This window comes from Saccoglossus kowalevskii, chromosome 6 (genome assembly GCF_978046115.1).
Source record: "Saccoglossus kowalevskii chromosome 6, keSacKowa6.1, whole genome shotgun sequence".
In the NCBI taxonomy this organism is placed as follows: domain Eukaryota; kingdom Metazoa; phylum Hemichordata; class Enteropneusta; family Harrimaniidae; genus Saccoglossus; species Saccoglossus kowalevskii.
Window position 1 is genome coordinate 26,556,728 of NC_140646.1, and position 20,812 is coordinate 26,577,539.

The window sequence follows — 20,812 nt, forward strand, 5'->3', positions numbered from 1 at the left end:
TTTGGCGATAGATAATTGTTAAATATAGAGTGGCAAGATGTTTCTTTTAGTCAGCACTAGGGAAGCGGACTTTGATAGAACCCGATCTGAACGTTCATGTGATCAAATGTGGATGTCCGATCTTGTAGGTACCACAGTAAGCCATTGAATAATATTGCATCATGGGAGTTTGTGATCTATTCTGGAGGACGTCGGTTCGCCGTTGTTGGCAGTATACCATTTTTTACGTGTCTACTAATCACGCGTTTGCAAGTAACGTTAGAACAATACACTGTGTATTGTCATACAAATTAATGTATTGTGATCTACGGAATGTGCATCATAAAGATAATTCTATTGGCCAATTCCGGCCTACTGCAGTTAACGAGTGGGGAAACTCGCCAGTGAATGACATTCCCGATTTTGGTTCTGAACTGGATGTGCCTTCTAATTTATGTTACTGGCTACGGAGGTGTACTGCGGTGCAAGGGAATCCACCCGGACCACTCTCCTTCTACAAGTTACGAATATTGGACAGATAAACTCTGTAATTGATTGGTATCGTGCTCGACTGAGTGTGCAGCGTGTATTCTACGACTACAGTGCTTCTGACTGCGTTTTGTAATTACCGTCGTCGCCACCGTTAGCACAGACTCGCTGGAAAATACACCGTTATCACGCAAAGACCCGTTTTCATCTAGTTTGAAGAAACTGTATGTAGGTAGGGCTGTGTCCGATCGCCAGTATATTATTTGCGTCCGTTGTTTGTTATGTATGTTTGTCTCTTAGTTTTATGCATGCATGCAAGATTCTATGTTAGACAATTATTTACATTATCGATTTAGGCATTTCCTCGTAATAGTATAACGTAATCCACTACCCTTTTCCCGTGTGGAAATATTACAATATTATTACTGAATTATATTTCTAGTGTTATATTTTTTGTGTAACAAAACAACGTGTACCCCACTACCCCTTGTAACGGGTCAGGCATTTCCTGCCCATCTTTTAGGTGTGTGGAATAAAGTACGTTGTTTAAACCTTACTCGTGTAGCGTGTACTTGTTGTTTATGTCGCATATAAATTATATAACTGTCCTAAGTTTCGAATTATTAAAGGACCCAGTTCACAGGGGTGTTATGGGTGTCATTTGTTTGGGACAATTTGAAACCTTAGCTCAACCCAACTAGCACCCTGTGACAAAAATAGTGCACATGTTTGTTTTAATTCTAAAGATTTTTGAAGAAGTAATGAACTCCAAAACTACTGTTCAATTGATATCAAACTTGAAGTAACATTTGGTATATAATTTTTATTTCACAGCAAACCATGCAAATAAGCCACCTTTCACAGTCCTGAGCCGTACTGCACAATGTTTAATTCACTTATCTATAAAAAGGTGATGGTATGATATGTTTAAGTGGTGATAATTTTTAGTAAGACGTTGTACTGGTATGTTTTTAGCCATTGGTGGCTAAAGTGACAAACTCTTCCGTAGCAAAATCTAAAATTGGAGACTGATGAAGGGTCAGCAAAAAGAAAAGTTCAGCACAGGTCATTCCTACCTTTTTCCTGGGTTGGTGCATACTACCAAACACTTGGTTAGATATATGATGTAATTCAGCATCATCCACTTCCCGTCTAGCATACTCCCCAGCACCACCAACACTATGCATGTCTAAACATATATCACTCATATTATAGGGAATACTGAAACATTATATAAAAAGATTATACATAGTGATGTACAGTGGAGTACCATCCCATTTGTACATATTTTGTTTTTATTAAATTTTTAGCAATGACTTAACATTCATGATACAGAATGAAGTTTCTGGTAAATTATAGAAGCTTAAAATATTGTAAAATTTGGTAGCCAGGAGTCAAGAAACAAGGAGCCCAGACAATTTGATATTTGGAACAGGTCAAAACTTTTTCTGCAGAATCCCTTTAAAAGGGAAACTGAGAGAAACAGTAATAATAGTACATGTAGAAACAATAGGCTCCCTTTATTTTGTGCCTACAATTCTTGGGATGATTGGCTTGGCTTGGCTTGGCTTGGCTAAGTGAAATGATGTCAGGTCCATGTCTTCCAAGTTAATATTTTTTTCACAAAATAAGTTCACCATTCATAAAGAAAAAAATAAACTTATTGTGGTTCTGTACAGATTTATTTTTGGAGCAATGATATTGTTTCTCCAAAAATATGGCAACAGACAACACAGACTTGACACGCGAGTTTTTCTTTACATACCATGAATTGCAATGCAACCTTTAGTACAGACTGATAGTGTAACGTTTTGGCTATTTTCATGTACTGGTACGTGTCTATAAATTCTTTTTTTTGATATTTTTGAACAAAATCTGCTACAAATCAATTTTTTTTAAATAAAATGAAAGGTGAGACTACTCTGATGCTCAAAGGTTAAGCTTTATAATTCCAAATGACCAAGCCAATGATTCCACTGACCTTCCATTCCTTCCACCCATACTGGCAGATGACTTGTTTCTTCTCAGATAGTTAGCAACACTGCCTTGCTGAACATTAAATGAGCCTGCACTCTTCACATACTCCATGGCATCTTTAATATTCAGATTGGTGTACACCTGTAGGATTTGGCTATCTTTGGCTTCAGGCTTTTCTCGCATCAATAAAGGCTGCAAATACTTCCTATCAATTTCTTCCCACCTAGGTAATAGAAATTCAAGTCATTAAAATCAATTTGCCGATGTTACAAGATAACTCACGTATGCAAGTAACCTCACATCACTGATGAGTGAATTTTTTAATGCTTGTCATACTCACTTATCTCTCCAGTAATTGTGTCCATGACTACCAATAACATCTTCTATACCAGCCATGGCATGATCTATCAACTAAATTGAACATATAATCACAAGTTTAATTAATAAACTTTGTACATCATATTTTAATTTCCAAGATATTTTATAAGCTCACCACTCTAAATAGAACCCTGTTTTCCGTTATTGCTTCAGTGTTATTATTCGAGTTACCAAAATTACATGAATTTCTTTTGTAACAACAAACTGGTATGAATAAAAATGAAGTGAATGAGTTTAATAGAAATAATTCTCTATTAACTACTTTTGAAAATAAATTCAGCTAATATGCAAATCAGATTACAGATCATAGTTCTCAAAATTATTTCAGTCATTTTACAATTTTTAATCATAAGATTCAATGGAGAATTGCTCCCCTTACTTTTATCAAATATTCCCTTTTTGAAAATCAAAATCAGAAACCCCTGTGATAAAAATTGAATAATACCGTCAATAAAAATTGAAAAATACCGTCAATAAAAATTGAATAATACTACATTTAATAGTTTAAATTCTTTTAAAACATTTTCTCTATAATTCTTGTCTTCATTTATGGAATGAATACTCAGACTTTGTTTTATTTCCCTGATAGCTAAATACACTAATATTAAAACCTGGTGAATAAGCAAGAAATTGATTGTTTCCTTCATAAACCAATGACCCAGTAAATTTCTCCTTGCAGTACTACAAATACGACATAAATGCAAACATTTGTCTATTAAATTACACACCACATGTAAAGGAACACAACAAAGATAACACTAACCCTTGTAAATATCTTCTCACCCATAGAAGGCTTGTGCTTATGACTTTTTTTTACTTTCAATTTATCCACCAGTGGCTTGACAGTCATACCCTTGAATAAAAAAGCACAATACACAAAGAGAATGTATATGAAAAAATTTACAAGAGAAATAACACAAGTAATGCATGTCAGAGATATGGCTCATGCAATTTTCTCAATACATGACCAAAATCCAGTTCCAGAGTGGCAGAAATGCTTGATTTCAATGAATTTTTAAGCACTAAAAAGGCCACCATTCAACCATTTTAAAGCGGATCTCAAAATGATAGGATGTGCATATGTATCACAAGATGCATGTTTCAATGTAATACAGGTGAAGACATACACACACACTGGTCAAAACATAAGTCCCCATTTATGGACTTTATTTAACAGGAACTAATAACATACATTTAACCAGGTTGGCATTTTTGTTAGTCGATGCTGACGAGCAAATGCATAAGAAATAATTGATTTTAATAGTATATCTCTATCACAGAGATAAGACTCCTTTTTGACCCAAAATAAGAGACTTTGAGGCAGAATGGGGAGAATGGGTTACTATGGTCACTATCTCTGCATCATACTACATGAAAGCATTAACGGAAGAGTAACTAATACATGATCACATTTTAATCAGGACTTCTTTTTTTTGAAAATGAATTTGTCTAAATCTACACTATGCATTCCATTTCTTTAGGAGCAGGTGAGATTGCCAAAATTTGTATTTTTTTTTCTGTACTATGATACTACAATATTACTAACAAGAGATGACAGCACAATGTACACATGACAGCTCTGTATTATTTAAACAGGCAGCCTCTTGACTGAGATAGCTTAGCTGTTAGCAATGCACATTTCAGTTAAAGAACTGAAGATATCATTAGAAAAGGAATAAATCAGAGGAGGTACCTGAGGTACCTATATGTATAGTTTCAAAGCAATCGGACTTACTGTGTTCAACAAAAATATTCATCAAAATTAGAGAATTGAAGATATCAGCACGAAATGAACAAATCTGAGAGAGGTCTGTCTGGAGTACCTATATACTTAATATCAAAGCAATCAGACTTAATAAGAAGTCGAAAATATCACTTTTACCAAAAATGACAAAAATATTCATCAAAATTGGAGATTTAAAGATATCATCACGAAATGAACAAATCTAAGATAAGTCTGCCCAAGGTACATATACACCAAGTATCAAAGCATATGATGAGCTCTGCTTGACAAAGTAGACAGCGAAGCTAAAAATATATATGTATTACTTTGGCTGATGACAGCTTCAGAATATCGCTGTTTTATCGTGTGTGCATGTACAAATCATTATAGTACTACTATTGTTTGCCAAACACCAGTGTTATTTTTGAAGTCGTATCTCAACATCAAGCCTAGGAGAGTGAGGGCCCATTTCCTATTTGGTTTTAAATTAAAGGTAGTATTTAACACATCGCCTGCTAGAATTGGTGATGCGTTATTAAACTTGAAATTTTCATTCATAAGTTCGAAAAAATAACTATAATGCTGATGATGAATTAAAACATGCACTGTGACAATGAATATATCAAATTTATAGCATACCCCCCCGGTAGCACAAATTATTAATATACGGTAATTCCTATTCAATGTGACTCATAATGTGACCAATTCACATACTTTATTTGTGTTCAATCTCAAAACTATGCACATTTAAGGATAATTTAGCTTTTAGACCTGTGCATAGTGAACATTTTTACATTGCTATTTTATAGCTTCAAGAATTTCAAATATGCAAATAGTATATGATGTTGCAGTACTTGAATGACCGGATAGATAGATCAAGTCAGCCAGCTTGAGTAGACTTTACAAATCAAAGTGACAGGTATCAACCTTCATTTTTTTTACAACTGAAAGTAAGCAGTTGGCCATATTTAATCAGATGATAACATTATTGTATGTGTGCCATGATAGACAATCTAAAGGTTTGAAGCAAATAGAATGTCTGGAATAGAATTTGTCAAAAGAAAAATGGCCACCAGTCGGCAACCTTGAGTTGAATTTACAAATCAAAGTGGTGTGCAAATACAAATCATAATGGTTAATCTTTCCACCAAGTTTGAAGTAAATCAGCTAATGCATGCCCAAGATCTGATTACAGACATGTCATAATAGTTGCGTTCACGCACAGCTCCTTAGCACGGGCTAAGAGGTCAAATTCCTTAGCCCGTGCTAAGCAAATGTGTGTGAACGCTAAGCACGAGCTAAGGAATGCTAAGTACGGGTTAAATCTGATCTGAATTTAAGACGCGGTCTAGACCCTTAGCACAGGCTAAGCGTCTTCTGCAGCGACCTTTGGGTGTGAACATTATGCATGTGATCAAATATATCCAACTTTCTCATTCCCAAAATGGTAACCGAGCTCAGTGTACACGCTTCCACACTGATCGGGTCACTGTAGTAGAGCGTACAGCAGCTCCAATCGTAGACAAAATAAATTTGGGTTGTTGTCTACGACATGCATTAATAAAACTCTGTATTCTGTTACGCAGTTGTATACTGTTTCTGTGCACGTCGCTTCAAAATTAGAACGAAACATTTCAGCAGCAGAAATAGAACCTCACGCGTGTCATCCATTTTTCGTTCATAAATAGCGGCTTGCCAAAGGTCACTGACTGATGGCGCCCCTTAGCCCGTGCTGACGACTGGCCCTCCCTGTGCGTGGACGCAATTGGGTCTAGCCGAAATGCAAATATGCTAGATAAGCCTAAATCAGCTTAAATCTTAGCCCGTACTTTGTGTAACGTGAACACAACTAATACCTGATTTTAGTGTTTTTAAACTAAAATTATCAGGAGTCGACCATCTTTGATCAGATGACACTATTAAGGTCTCATGCCACTAATTAACCAATGGCTGCTCGTAGCCCTCAATTTAAATACCTTGCAAGAACCAATGAAATTTTTTAAATATTTTTTTCTCTCAGGTTTGAAGATGTAATCACCTGGGTCAAACGTGAGACCAACATGTGGTCTTTTGTTTACTACTTAGCGGCTGTGTACCTGTGGGTTTATTCTGCGTGTATTTGGATGGTCTAATCTTGGTGTTTTTCCAGTGATTTCTCTAGGTGCAATCTAAATACAGTAGGTGTGTCTTGTTTACCTGAGATTTGTAAGAGTTTGAGCTGGCCAACATGTTATTTTTTTTCATATGGTTGATTACTGGCATGTTGATTTTCCATTTTTGAGCCATGTTTTCAACTTTCTTCATCATTTTCATATAGCAATCTCGTCATATGTTAACATTGTAGTCTATGGAAATTCAATTAGTGGTATGAGCCCTTAATGTATGTGCATGTATGTGCCATGATGTACTGTCTATTTTAAGTTTTAAGTAATCTGCTTAAAGCATGTACATGTACGAGATATACATTTCCACCAGAACTGTATGTCCATCACACACACCAAGTTTCTAAATGAGTATTGAATTTTCTTAGTTATGACTTCGCATGGAAGGATGCTGGTAAGTATGAAAACACACTGGGAACAACTGTATCTCTCTCTGCCAGTACTATGCCCCTGGGAAATAATAAAACAACGCATGGGCATACCTTGGTTAATTAACATGTTTGAGGACAGGAATTCCACACAGGACAGATCTTTTTTATTATCCCCATTCAACAACATTCTCTGAAATGTAATACTACGGTATATGTTCAATGGTCAGTGTATAATTAAATTTATATTAACTGAGTGAGGCTGAAGGAAGAAAACTCCAGAGATTCCTTGATGTGAGGCAAACCATGCTAACCACCGTACCACATCCATGTTCAGACAACAATTTATACAAGTATAAGGATAAACGTTTCTGTTTAACTCCATTGAATTTTACAAAGATTTTAGTTGGAGGAAAGCGCATACAACAAATTACACTTAAATCGATTTGTCTAGCAGTCATCTGGCATTTATAGATGCACTCAGACGTTCCTCAGCAACACTGCATTGTCAGATATCAGTCTTTTCTAAATACGCTTTAACAAAGACTCACAAAATAACAGCATTTAATCATCATTTAAGATGATAGACATTTCCTGCTGGGTGTAATCTGATTGTACATTCAGAACTGCATGTAAATTTAGGTTGTTGGATTCTACTGTTACATTTGTTCATATTTAAGGATGTTTGATACAGTTTCACAAAAAACAGAGAATTTTCAATTTTTTTGGTACACTAGGAAATTATTCTATTATCGTATAATCTAATTAAATAATGGGGGTCACCTACATGTACCTTATTCTTGAGAAAATAGTATGTTTATATTATGCAGTTATTAAAGAAAAATGGGAAACATGACCTTTTTAACTATAAAAAAAACATTGTAAATTTTTTGACTCCCATGTGCGAAGCACACAATTGGAGTCTTTACAGTTAGCCTGTCTGTATGTTTATGTGTGTGTGTATGTTTATGTGTGTGTCCCCACTGAAACTTAATTGATAAATATTGATTATGGCCTCAGACTACATTCACCATTAAATACAAATTGATAATCGGACAGTAGTATGGCATAGCCGTTCATGACCTGAAATTGACCTCATTTGACGCGCACATTTACACTCGGACCAAACCATTTTCTCGTCTTGGGTTTTTTTTTTTTCATTTTCTGTTATTTTTGTCTATGATTGGATATAAAAAAAACGAACTACAAATACTTTTTTTTGACTTCATTAAAAAATAAAATCGTTTTTGTAGGATGGGAACTTTTTCAGGTCAGAACCCCCCACCCCCAAACTAAAGCAAATAAGTTTTTTATCTGACATCGATCTTTTGACGTCATCCCTTAATAGTAGCACATTATGGTCAACAGTCCTATTTTATTGACCCATGATACAATAAATGCAATTTTTGGTTTACATGCGCTTCTATCCGAGATGTGCTTTTAATAACTGACTAGTAAGAGCAAATATGGTATTTCCGTCTTTTTTTAATCGAACAACCAAAAAGCCATAGCACTAACATTTTTGTAAACTGTTGTAAACATATTTTGAAATGTTCCACCTAGGATAACAAATAGTGAAATTATGGTAGTGCTTATGCAGCATATGTGACGTGCGTCACAGGGTCTTTATTTAAAGCAGATTACATTAGGGCAACGTCACAAATGAACAATGCATATATGGTAGTGAGTAAGGGGGTGGTGAAACAGCCGCATGGAGCATTTGAATCAATAGAAGATCTCTAAATACATTTACATACGTGTTTTTGTATACAGGTCAAGGTAACCATGTACGTCACACACACTGATACCCTGTATAGCAAGATGGTACAGTAGAGTATGCTTTGTGGGCTAAAACAGAAATGTATAAATACTTGAAATAGCATGTCATGAATCCCTCCCATCACTTGAACTTGATCTCCTTAGGTTATTTCACAGAAAGTTAATATCAATTCACATTTACATTGTATTATTAAAATACTTAACCATCAGGCACATACACAAAATTGGCAAGCAACTGTAAACGAGAACTGAAAACAAGTACCAGTATATTTGAAACGAATCTCTGATTTGAATAGATTTGAGTTTTTTAAAATAAATTTTAATTTTTAATACAATATCAATACATCCCTTAAATGCTCTCAAAATATGAAACCACTACTAAAATTTCTGCCCTCCTCAATCCCATGGGGGTGTTTACTGCGGAATTCCTGTACCCCATCATGCAAAGCAGACCATCTCCCTGTATACAAAACAATATATTATATACCTTACCTGGACAAATACTGTGAAGAATATAACTATGAGACAAGTTGTGAGAAAAAGGCTTTTGCGTTGGGCCATCACTTTTGTTGGCTCTTCCAATAAAATAACGAGTGAGAATGCTATAGCACCTCTCAAACCGCCATAAGCCATGATGAACTGCTCCACTTTATTCACTTTGATTGCCCGGAACTTATTGGCTAATGCAGTCAGAATGATTACTCCTATAGAGAAAGCACATCACATACTCTTGAATGAAGTACAATGATACGATAATTGTTAAGCAATCTGTCTTACTTTGTATGTCCTTTCATTTGTAAATAACTTAAAAGTCTCTATTCAACAATTTGTACAAAACCACAGTTAAATTTTCTGCAAGGTACAATGTATATAGTGAGTATAAACACACACAATAAACTTAATTTCAACTTTTTTTAGAAGATTCTCTGCATTGCATAATTTGCGTTAAGCTAACCATGTTGCAGAATGTATCAACTCTTTTTCTCCATCCTAAATCAAAGCTTTCAAAAGATGTACATGCATGCTATAAAACATTACACATTATTGTGTAACTAACAGAGACATACTGATTTAAAAATCAGTAAAATTTCCCTAGTCGCTACAATCATTTGTTCAACTTTCACAATTATTATAGAAAAATAAATAAATATTTGGAAACACAATTTTATTTATATATTGATATATTAAATTATACAACGCACCCATATAATAACCATATAAATTATAATTAATAAATATCAATATTTTCATACATGTATATTAATGAAATTTGAAAAATAATTATCACAGCAAATCTTATGTGAGTGTGGACACATTCCATCTGAAGTTGGGTTGACATTGGAGGCCAATATTCAAAAATTGCTTCAATAAACATCAAGAGATATAATTTCAATAAAGGTAATCGATTGACGAATAACAAATTAATGGCCAATTTTGTACAATTATAATAAGACATTGTCAGGAAGAAAACCACTCAAAGGCTGAGCACACTATTATACATTTGAAGAAGTCATTGATAACTATTCTGTCCAAAAATTAAATATTCTCGTGCAAAGAGTGTGTGGACACTACTAGTATTCCAAATTCAGACCTATGCTACTAAAGGAAACAAGACTTGCATATCTTATCAAAAATGCCAAAAGGTATTATCTAATCAATTCACTGCTTCACAAGTACTCTACTTAAATCACTAATAAAATAAGGGTCACTTCATTCACCGCATGGCTCATGTACATGACTGGGTTCGTACACGGCTTTAAGTGTCGCAACGTCAGCTAATTTTCCAGTCGATGTTGAAGGCACAGCTTTCACAAAATCAAGCACACTATAGTTCTTTGATAATTTAGCCATATTTTCCATATGCTTTTTCCCCTTTTCATGACTTTTGAGAGCACTGATGCCCATGAATAGCAACGTCAAAATTTACCATGCAAACCGAACATCTGGCTTCGTACTGTGATGACGAACTTTGCATAATCCACTCCCCATATACTTTGTGACTCAACCACAAATCCCGAAACTTGGTTTTCCCCATACTAGAAAAGTTAAGTGAGCAAATTAGGCCGTAGGTCGAAATTTTTACACAAAAAAGATTGAAACACCACTGATCACGTCACACCAATTGCCTCCATTACTTTTGCACATGCACATGCGCATTACGTCATGACATGGCTGCTCGTCTTGATTCCGATCGATTCGGAATGAATCTCTAAACCGAACCCTTTTTCAGAGTCATCATATCCCCCCAATATTAACATTATTTTATTGCTTTCACAATCTCAAAAAAATCCATAGCTTACATTTATTTATTTCCCTTTTGCGATCCATGAAATAAAAACATACAACATTTCCTGGGCTTGCCTAAGTAGGCACTGAAAGCCAATCAACAAGCCGAATTCACACAGCTCATGACCTTACGTTGCTGTGACAACCAACATGACCCCTAAACCGGCAGACTTCACCACAGATCGACAATCGTCAATTTATAATCAAAAGACGGAGAGGAAAAATGGGAGAGTGGCCAAAAATAAAAAAAAAAAAATTGTGAAATTCAAGGTTTTTCCAGGATTTTAAATAAAAAAGCAAAATTTCAAGGCTTTTCAAGGCCTGGAAAAGTGATTTTCAAAATTCTAGTATATTCCAGGAATTCAAGGCTGTGTTCGAACCCTGCATGACATACATTGTAGGTATGAACAATACAATATACATTGTACACTCAGAATTATTGACAACCTATTTCAAGAGTATTATATCCATTCAATTTTCAATACTAAAGTACTGTACATCCAATAATGTGCATTTCAACAAAAAATATTTTAACATTTCAAAGTGAGTGAACCATTGAAAAATTCTTACCTATAGCCCGGTAGAACAGACAAAAGAACAGTGTACAAAGCACAAATGCACTATCCCATACATGGTCATCTCGGACCGCTGATAAACCCAGAAACATGAAAATAATAGTTTCACTTATACTCGTCAACATCTTCATAAAATATTTGACAGTAGTGTGTGATTTCTGTGATATATTAGCTTCTACGTATTTTTTCATGATGATTCCACAAAATACAATTCTGTTGAAAGAGAAAAAGGGAGGATTCAGTCATGAATATTATTTTCCTTCATCCAACTTGCAAGTTGAATGACCATTTAAAATATCATATTTATTTTACTCGACATGCACATCTGAGGCACATGCAAACCATAAACTGTATTTATTGTATGCTGAATCCTAAAAATATGATTTATTTTGACTACACATATTGACAAACCTTGTTTATGTAAGTGCATGGGCTACTAATAGACATTATAGTTGTGCATGTTGATCATAAATAACAGTAGTAAAAGTATATCCTCATTCAGATTGACATACCAGTACTTTCATTGTAAAAGTACACAAGTCATCATAGCCAAGGACATTGCACACCGACAAAATAAAATCTGTTCTACAGCTTGTGCCTATATTAACATTGATCAGATTTATATTCCCTATAATACATAGGAATTGACATTTCTTACATGCCATTTATAATATTTGGAAACACTAATCTAAATAACATAAACTTTATGCAAGTGCTACAGTACATGAGATAGAATCAGAATCAGCTAAGTAATTTTTTTTTTTTAAACTGAAGATTCGCCTTTTTCACCACCAGTTCCCTCTTTGGATCACAAATTCACAAAATAGTCTTGTTTATAGTCTGTACTTTCCTTCAGAAGATTGGGACAAAAAATCCCTTTTGAGTAAAAATTGACTTAAATTTTGTTCGTTGGCTTCAAAATTAGGGTTCATTTCCAGAAATATTGAAGAATATAAGAAAAGAAAAGTGAGAAAGTGTGGTAATGAAAAGGTTAAACTGATTTATAACACCCACGGACGATAAGTTAGGAAACCTTATTAAAGACTATTCAGCAATAAAAGGCATTCAAAGTCAACATCATCCAACTGGCAAAATGCTTGCTCTGGTTGTACATGTATTAAAAGTGCAGTGACCTAAGAATACTTGTTATGCTTGTGGTAAATGCACTTACACAGTATCGTAAAGTGTATGTGCTTTAGATAGAGCAAATAACGACTGATTAAAATCAAAACCTGATTAGTTAGTTGCTTGTTGTATGAATACTGAAGAATACTTGTGACCAATTTTTCACTTCTAGACTTGTGTGTAACGCGAGTCATTATCCTAGTGTTTCTGAGAGCTTTGTCAAGCTTAATGTGGATTCTTCTGTTATGTTGCAAAAGACGTCTTTTAGCTTCTCAGAAAGAATTACAAATAGTGACAATCATATTTTGTCATATATATTCTGAATAGTGACATTTTTTGTAGTTCCAGTAACTGTACATTGTGGAGGAGACGTTTTTATACCCAAGGTTTTCTTTTTAACTTTTTTGTGCTTGTCATTTATATGAAATATAGTAATAATACCAGAGTAGACAGAAAATTATACTTACGCCATGATTCCAGAGAAACCAAATATTTCAGCAGTGAGGTAGGAGAGATAACTCATAACAAACACAAATAATGGTTCAATCACTCGAACATGATCTGTAAATTTGGTGACAAATCCCGTCAGTAGACCCCATACGATACCAATAAGTGTACCGCCAATACCAATAATTAGAAAAGATGTTACTCCAACAACACAGTCAACTGGTAGAATGTTATCAGCACCCATCGCTGCAAATTGCTTGAACATTCGATATAGCACCTAAATTTAAAAAAAAAAAATGTTTACATGTTATGCATTGTTCAATGGTGTGGGCTGCTTACACTTTACAACTTTACAACTATTTAAGTCACAGAGTTTGCATTACTGTGCATGTTAATGAGTATATGCATTATGACAAAACAAATTCCAATTGAAATAAAAAAAATGTAATATTAAAATAAATGTAAATTGTTTGGAAAATATTACGATTCATAACAATGGCAATATATTACAGCAATTCCAGGCAATGATTTGACACTGAAGTAGTGCTAGAAGTTGATAACTTACTACAATAGGTTTGTACACACTTTGTTTTCAAATTTACAGAAGTTGTTACAAATAATGCAGACACGCACTGGAAGAAAGCTCCGCCCATAAAAGTGGCGGTACATTAGTTTTGAATTTCTCCTCCAATAAACGATCGAGGCTCTCAACTTAGTTTCGTACTTCAATTTGCGTCACATGTTATTTCAGTGAGAGGGCATAAAGTGGTGGCACTGTAAAGAACGTTATTTTACAGAACCAGCTGACCGTCTGATCATGACAGAATTATTGATCAAAGTGCATTATTCCTATTATAGAAATATCCGTATCACGCCGATGTATATAACTGAAAGCTGCCTGCAACAAATGTCCTATGGAGACTTCATCCAGTATATCAATAATGAAATTGAATACATAATTAAAATGGGTGTTATTCGATTATTAGTTCTCGACGATGAGAACCAAAAGGTTGATGTGCCACCAAATAATATCACTGGCAACACACGTCCGGGGAGGGTTGCCATCGTATACAAGTAGTTTTTGTCGAATTTCCCGTTCGTAAATGCGCGGTCCCAATGGTTTAAAATATTCGACATACTGCAAAAGGATTAATTATTCACTGGGTTTTAATTTTGCTTATTTCGCTGACTGGAAAATGCGCTAAATTAAAACCCAGTGAATATGTAAAATTTAACATAGAACACATTATCTAAATGATAAAACCGTGAATTTAAAACCATGTGAATATGCCTGAAATGCTAAATCAGTGAAATTTAAACCACGTGAATATTAGTCCTTTTACAGTAGTCTTATAACGTTGTCAGTTTCCTGGCAGGATACTCTCGGTGGTAACAAACCATTTGACGATATTATAAGCTGCCTGTTTTGAAACAACATTTCGATCTCTAATCTCAGCAAATGACAGTCCACGAAAATACAAATTGACAACTCTTGTTCTTATTTCAACTGGTTATTTGACTCTTTGCTTCTCCATCGTGGTGCTCAAACAACTTGGACATACATGTGTATGCCGATTTGTAGACACGCAATCGACACAATGACCGGCCAAAAATGAATGAAAGACCGACGCGCCTCAAAGTCTAGGTGTATCTGACTTTGTAGCAAAAATAGAAAACATTGTGGGCAATATCTGTCAATCATTCCTCTGATTTGCAGCCGATGTTTATATTTCTAGTTACAACTTATGTAAATGTGAAAACAAAGTGTGTAACCTATTGTAGTAAGTTATCAACATCTAGCACTACTTCAGCGTCAAATCAGTGCCTGGAATTGCTGTAATTGTTTACCCAATGTCACTCATACCTTGACCAACAGCCTTTCTATCGTGTGATAAAGGTACTGTTTTCTACCATAGGTAAAAAAATGTAAAAACAACACTAACATGCAAAATTGAGCATGGTAGTTTTACCATGTTTCTCAGGTCTATTAGGCACGGCAATTTTACCATACTTGGCTAGTGAAGTGCAAGATTACCCCCAGGTCTATTAAGGTTGTATTGTTGGCAAAATTATGTTAGAAGCCTTTGACAAGTAAACAAATTTCAAAAATTATGCATAGATAGCAGCCCAAATTCTCAATAGGTGCAAATTACATTCAAATGCACAAGATATAACAGTTTGAAATAAATAACATGGTAACTTTATGAGTAATCAAGCTCACAAAGTACATGTACGGACGACAGATGACGGATGACAGACAATGGACAACAGACAACAGACATTTTTGCTAACAAAATCAATGTAATGTTCAAAGTTCTGAAATATCCACTTCTTAACGTGTTTCATATCTCAATTGCATATAGAAACACCATTTCCTGAACTTGGTATATTTTCCTAACTTTTGAAGTAATTCTATTACAAATATCATAAGAATTTGGAAATCAGTACATTTGAAAAATGAAAGCTGTGTGCTGCCAAGTTGAGGTTGGGAGAATGAAAAATAGTGAAGGCTGAATATTACATTTGTATGTGACTTGAGCATAAAAACAAACCATGAAAAATGTCTGAAACTATATAGCAAAAACATGCACATTTACCATATTTCAAACATAACCAATAGCCAATATGGTATTAGGGTGGTGTATAAAAACATCCCATGGACTGTATTAAATGGAAGATGCACACTGGATAAATACAGTACCGGTATTTTAATCAGTGATACAAGATAAAATAAGCCCTTAATTGTGATCAAATCAAATTAATTAACACAAAAGGCATGGAGGTAAGCACACAAATTTTACTTTATACTGTACTTGCTGACTAAATGGCGCCAAAAGACGAAGGGTTGAAGTTTTAATTTGCATGACTGACTTAAAAATATACGAGTGAAATTTGTACTAGTTAATCAGCTCTTGTACAAGTAATAATTAATTAGCACATAAGGTAAGCACACAAATTTTACTTTATACTGTAGTCGCTGACAAAATGGCGCCAATAGACAAAAGGTCAGAGTTTTATTGGTATGACTAGGTAACTTAAAAATATACCCGTGAAATTTGTGCTAGTCAATCAGCTCGTGTACAGGTACATGCAAAGCATGCACAACTCTCTCACTACAGATTGTAATTAACAGAGTAACTCTGTAGTTCAACAAAAGTACGGTAGACATGCAGAGTAATTAGATTTCGAGTTCTTGAGTAAAAAAGCCACAATGCTTTAATAAAGATGCTACCGCAACTGACAGTACTGAATGAGAGAAAAGTAATATAGCTGACAACATAGGATAGAGCAGTCCAGTAAATTACACAGGTTAAAAATATACAATATAGTTTGAAATTGCTCTCTATATATCCGTACACGAGCGTACTGACGTCAATTGACAATTTCGCGAATCAGCATGCACATGTCAGGGTAAAATATTGTACACTGATCAGCACTGGTTTATGGTCTGCTGTGACAAAGTTATCCATAAGATGTTTTATTAACCGAAATACATAAATGTACATGCACACCTAACCTTTTTACCACCACTAGTCCTGTTTAGATTCAGCACTTTTCTTCGAAAGATTGAGACAAAAACAAATTTTTTTTAGTAAAAAATAAAAATTTTACTCAAATTTTGTCTTTAGGCTCCAAAATTAGGATTAATTTCTAGAAATATTTAAGAATACAAGAAAAAAGTGCAGAAAAATTTGGATGAGAAAGTTTGGTGGTGAAAAGGTTAATAACAGCAGCCAAAGCGAAAGACTTTTCACATGCAAAGCCCAAACAAGTGCAGTCCTACTGATTTTCAAAGAATGTTTTGTCTTGACTTGACATTTCAGTTATGTAAACTCCCAATTTATAAACAAGTTTTCTCTTGAAGATTATTGTACATGCTTGCTGCGAGTAATGTATTAGACTGTTGACAGTTTCATGACCTGATATTTTAGTTTTTTTCTGTGAAAACAATAGTCAGAAAATAAAAAAAAAAGGCCTCAGGACTTTCAACAGTCAGTAAAATGCATCACTTACAGCAAGTGCATGTATGTACAATAATCTTCAAGAGTAAAACTCTTGCGTTGTTAGCCATGCGTAAAATCAAGAAGAACTTTTGAAAAAAAATACAGACTACTCAGCATTATTGTTTCTAAGGGAAGTTGTAAAATCAATTCGTCCTTTAGTCACTTAGTATAAGGAACACTAACTAGAAAAATATCACGTACAATAAAAGCAAACAATCCATAACATTTTCAGTTTAATATTATTTTTGAAAAAATGTGCATAAATTAATTTGAACATTAGGATTCACTTTATCCATTGTACAGCTTAATATCAGATTATTATTCATATAAATATATAAATTTATAAAAAATTTTTTTTAAAAGGGAACGCAGTAAACTGCCAGTGAATACCTGGTAATACATTAATGTCAATTTATAGACCTATGTTTATAGCTGTACATTTGTACATGTAGTCTTTCATTTGATGAATAATTAAATCAAACTTAGAAAGAACCCCAATGTGCTGAGAGTATTCGGTAATTATTATGAATGTATATAAACCCAAAACTAATTAGATCGTTGCATTGTCTTTATGTATTTATGTACCAAGTTTCATTGAAATACATAAAGATAAGTACTTGAGATATTGCTGAAAACTGACTGATTATTTTGCAAATCAGGTAATTAATATGCACAGATTTTAACCAAAAACTAATCAGGTCTGTGCATAGTCCTTGAGCATCTATGTACCAAGTTGCATCAAAATCCAACAAATGAGTGGCTCTTTAGATATCAGTGGATTCAAAATCTGTGCATTAGCCCAGAGCAATGATCTGAAAATGTCTCATTATTTTTTATGTATATTCAAATTTGGACAATAGCTTTACATATCATTATATGACCATTGGAAGGATAGAAATCCTTGATTTTAATGCAATGTTAACATTAAAATAGCTGCCATTCAGCCATTTTGATTGTCAAACAAAAGTGCATACAAGCACATACATGTACATGTATGACATGCTATACGATTGATCAAGGCATGTTTGAGATATGGCTCAGGAACAACAGTTGTTAAAACAAGATGGTGCCATTTTGAATTTGATCTAAAAATTATCATGCAGTGACTCATTATCTCCGATAAACCAAGTTTGAACAAAAATTGAACAAAAACGACCTAAATCTGGTTTGGGAACAACAGAAATGCTCAATTTTGAAATGATTGTTACTCATAAAAATGGTTGTTTCTCAGCAATCTTGAATCATAACAAGGAACAATTGAATGTGCATATGTCATATTTGTTATCAAAAAATGATGTATCTTTACACAAAATGTATACTGTAAAGGGGCTAATTATTCATTAATTTAGCTTATTTTGCTGACTGGAAAATGCGCTAGATTAAAACCAAGTGAATATGTAAAATTTAGCATAGAACACATTATCTAAATGACGAAACCGTGAATTTAAAACCCACTGAATATGCCTGAAATGGTAAATCAGTGAAATTTAGACCCAGTGAAAATTAGTCATTTTACAGTATACCATTCTTGCAAACATACATGTATATATGTATTCAAGTATGTTTTGGGAACTTCAGATACCGGTAAGCTTTATACTGAGTACAAGTTGATGGAAGTAAGTTTAGTGCACTGTTGCAGTTGAGTTGAAGCCTAATACAAGGTTGAATTTGAAACATCAAAAAAAACCTGTCAACAAACAAGCTATTCTCTGATTGGTCTGACTGTTAGGTGTTAAAGTTGGGTAGCCAATCAAACACAATGCAAGCTGCTCTCTGATTGGTCTCACTGTTAGGTGCTAGGGTTGTGCAGCCAATCAGACACAATCTTGTAAGTATAATGTAGCTTTGCATTGACTCTACTGTGGCAATCAATTTTAACACACTGTCTGCTAAAAGCTCAACAGAAATACTAAAATCAGGAGAAAGCAGACAATGTGTTAAATTCACAGCATCAGCTTAACCCCAGTGTACTTTACTACATCAGATTACTATTAAATACATGTACAACTGTAGCTGTAGGTGAGTGGTCGGGAAGGCAGCAAATTGCATGCACCTTGTCCTAATTCTGGAAATCGTCACAAATGAGTTTGGAAAACTTGAGACTAACCAAGATGGGATTTCACTTGCAGCAACCTACGCATTATAAGTACTGTATTCCCTGCGCTATACATGTACAAGATAACACACAGAATATGTATAGACAGCGACAATTTAAATATTGCCATTAAAATTTCAGTATTTTAAATCTATAATTGAAAACAGTAGCATATTTCATACATATATTTGTACATACGCACACATGCATACAAATAATGAATGTGAATAAACTTAGTTCTTGAGCTTATGCACTTTAGTACTATACACTCATTTTTGGACAAATAACAAATAATAACTTTGGGTCCACACTCAAGCTGCGTAGAATGAGATATGACAAAGGTTTTTACGTACAGTATGTTTTTTTTAGATTTGCAGGAGGATTTGGTACAAAGGTATTCAAAAATCATTTTTTTTTTTGGCTGTTGCCAAGGCAGCGTGCGATAGGAATTTTTAAAGATTTTATCACCTAACTAGAGTGAAGGTGTGACCTGCCTGCCAAGTTTGAACGAAATTGCGCTTGCCAAGTTTGAACGAAATTGCCCCAGCCAATAATAATAAGGGCATACCTAGCAGTTAGTTTTCATTTATAAATCTGGTGTGGGTTTTAATGACGGGTATAGGCAAAATCGACATTTTACATGTACATGCATTTCTGTTCAGTACATATTAAATAAGGTTAAAAGTCAGAGAGAAAAGGTTGACCCTGCCCTCCTTCCTTGAGGCACTTACATGTACAATTCTCCTTGCAAACTTGTCAATTCTGAGATACTTGTAATACGAGAAATTATTACATATGTACTGCAGTTTATTTTGATTCGTCCCTGAAATCAAAATCGGTATTTCCACAACCCATATGCAAATGATGTCTGAGAGCAAACAAAGTAGTTCCTTCAGGAGTACAGTTTTTCGAAATAAACAATATTTAGAAGTGCAATATTTTCCCCTTGGGGTACATGAATATACTTGCCGAGTGAAATAAAATTTGAACAACAGTAATGGTACTTTTAGGCAGTCACTTATTTTGGCCCAAACTAATTTGCATATCACCCATGCAATAATGTTTTCAGTATTTTCACGGTCAATATGCAAATGAACATGGTATTTTCATTGGCTACCGAACTATTTTTATTTTGTAAACACATTTTCGTCTGCTATTTTTATCCACTTCAAATCTGTATTCTGCTGTACTTTCACTTGCTTCGCTCGTGAAAGTACAGCCGCAGGATGCACCGCATCACTCGTGAAAATAACTTCCATACGCAACGAAAGCCACAGGGAGGGTGTGGGGTTCTGTCATATTACTTCATCTATTATTAAGAATACATTTAAATGAATATGAAGGTAGAATGTTAATTCGGATTGATACAGCTCAAAATATCAATGTCTGAGATAATATTATGTTTTACGAGACATATAGCAGGTG

At 34.3% G+C, this 20,812-nt stretch overlaps 1 protein-coding gene across 1 annotated transcript in view; it reads right to left on the reverse strand.

Moving 5' to 3' along the window:
* The window catches only part of LOC100370587 (sodium/hydrogen exchanger 3-like), a 50,599-nt gene that overhangs the window by 9,907 nt on the left and 19,880 nt on the right, over positions 1 to 20,812 (reverse strand). Inside the window, exons 3-9 of the mRNA XM_002741628.4 lie at positions 13,309 to 13,565; positions 11,712 to 11,929; positions 9,348 to 9,559; positions 3,587 to 3,676; positions 2,786 to 2,856; positions 2,450 to 2,668; positions 1,545 to 1,689 (exon numbers count right to left, since the gene is read on the reverse strand). Coding sequence (XP_002741674.2) covers positions 1,545 to 1,689; positions 2,450 to 2,668; positions 2,786 to 2,856; positions 3,587 to 3,676; positions 9,348 to 9,559; positions 11,712 to 11,929; positions 13,309 to 13,565 — 1,212 coding nt within the window. The remainder of the gene's footprint in view (positions 1 to 1,544; positions 1,690 to 2,449; positions 2,669 to 2,785; positions 2,857 to 3,586; positions 3,677 to 9,347; positions 9,560 to 11,711; positions 11,930 to 13,308; positions 13,566 to 20,812) is intronic.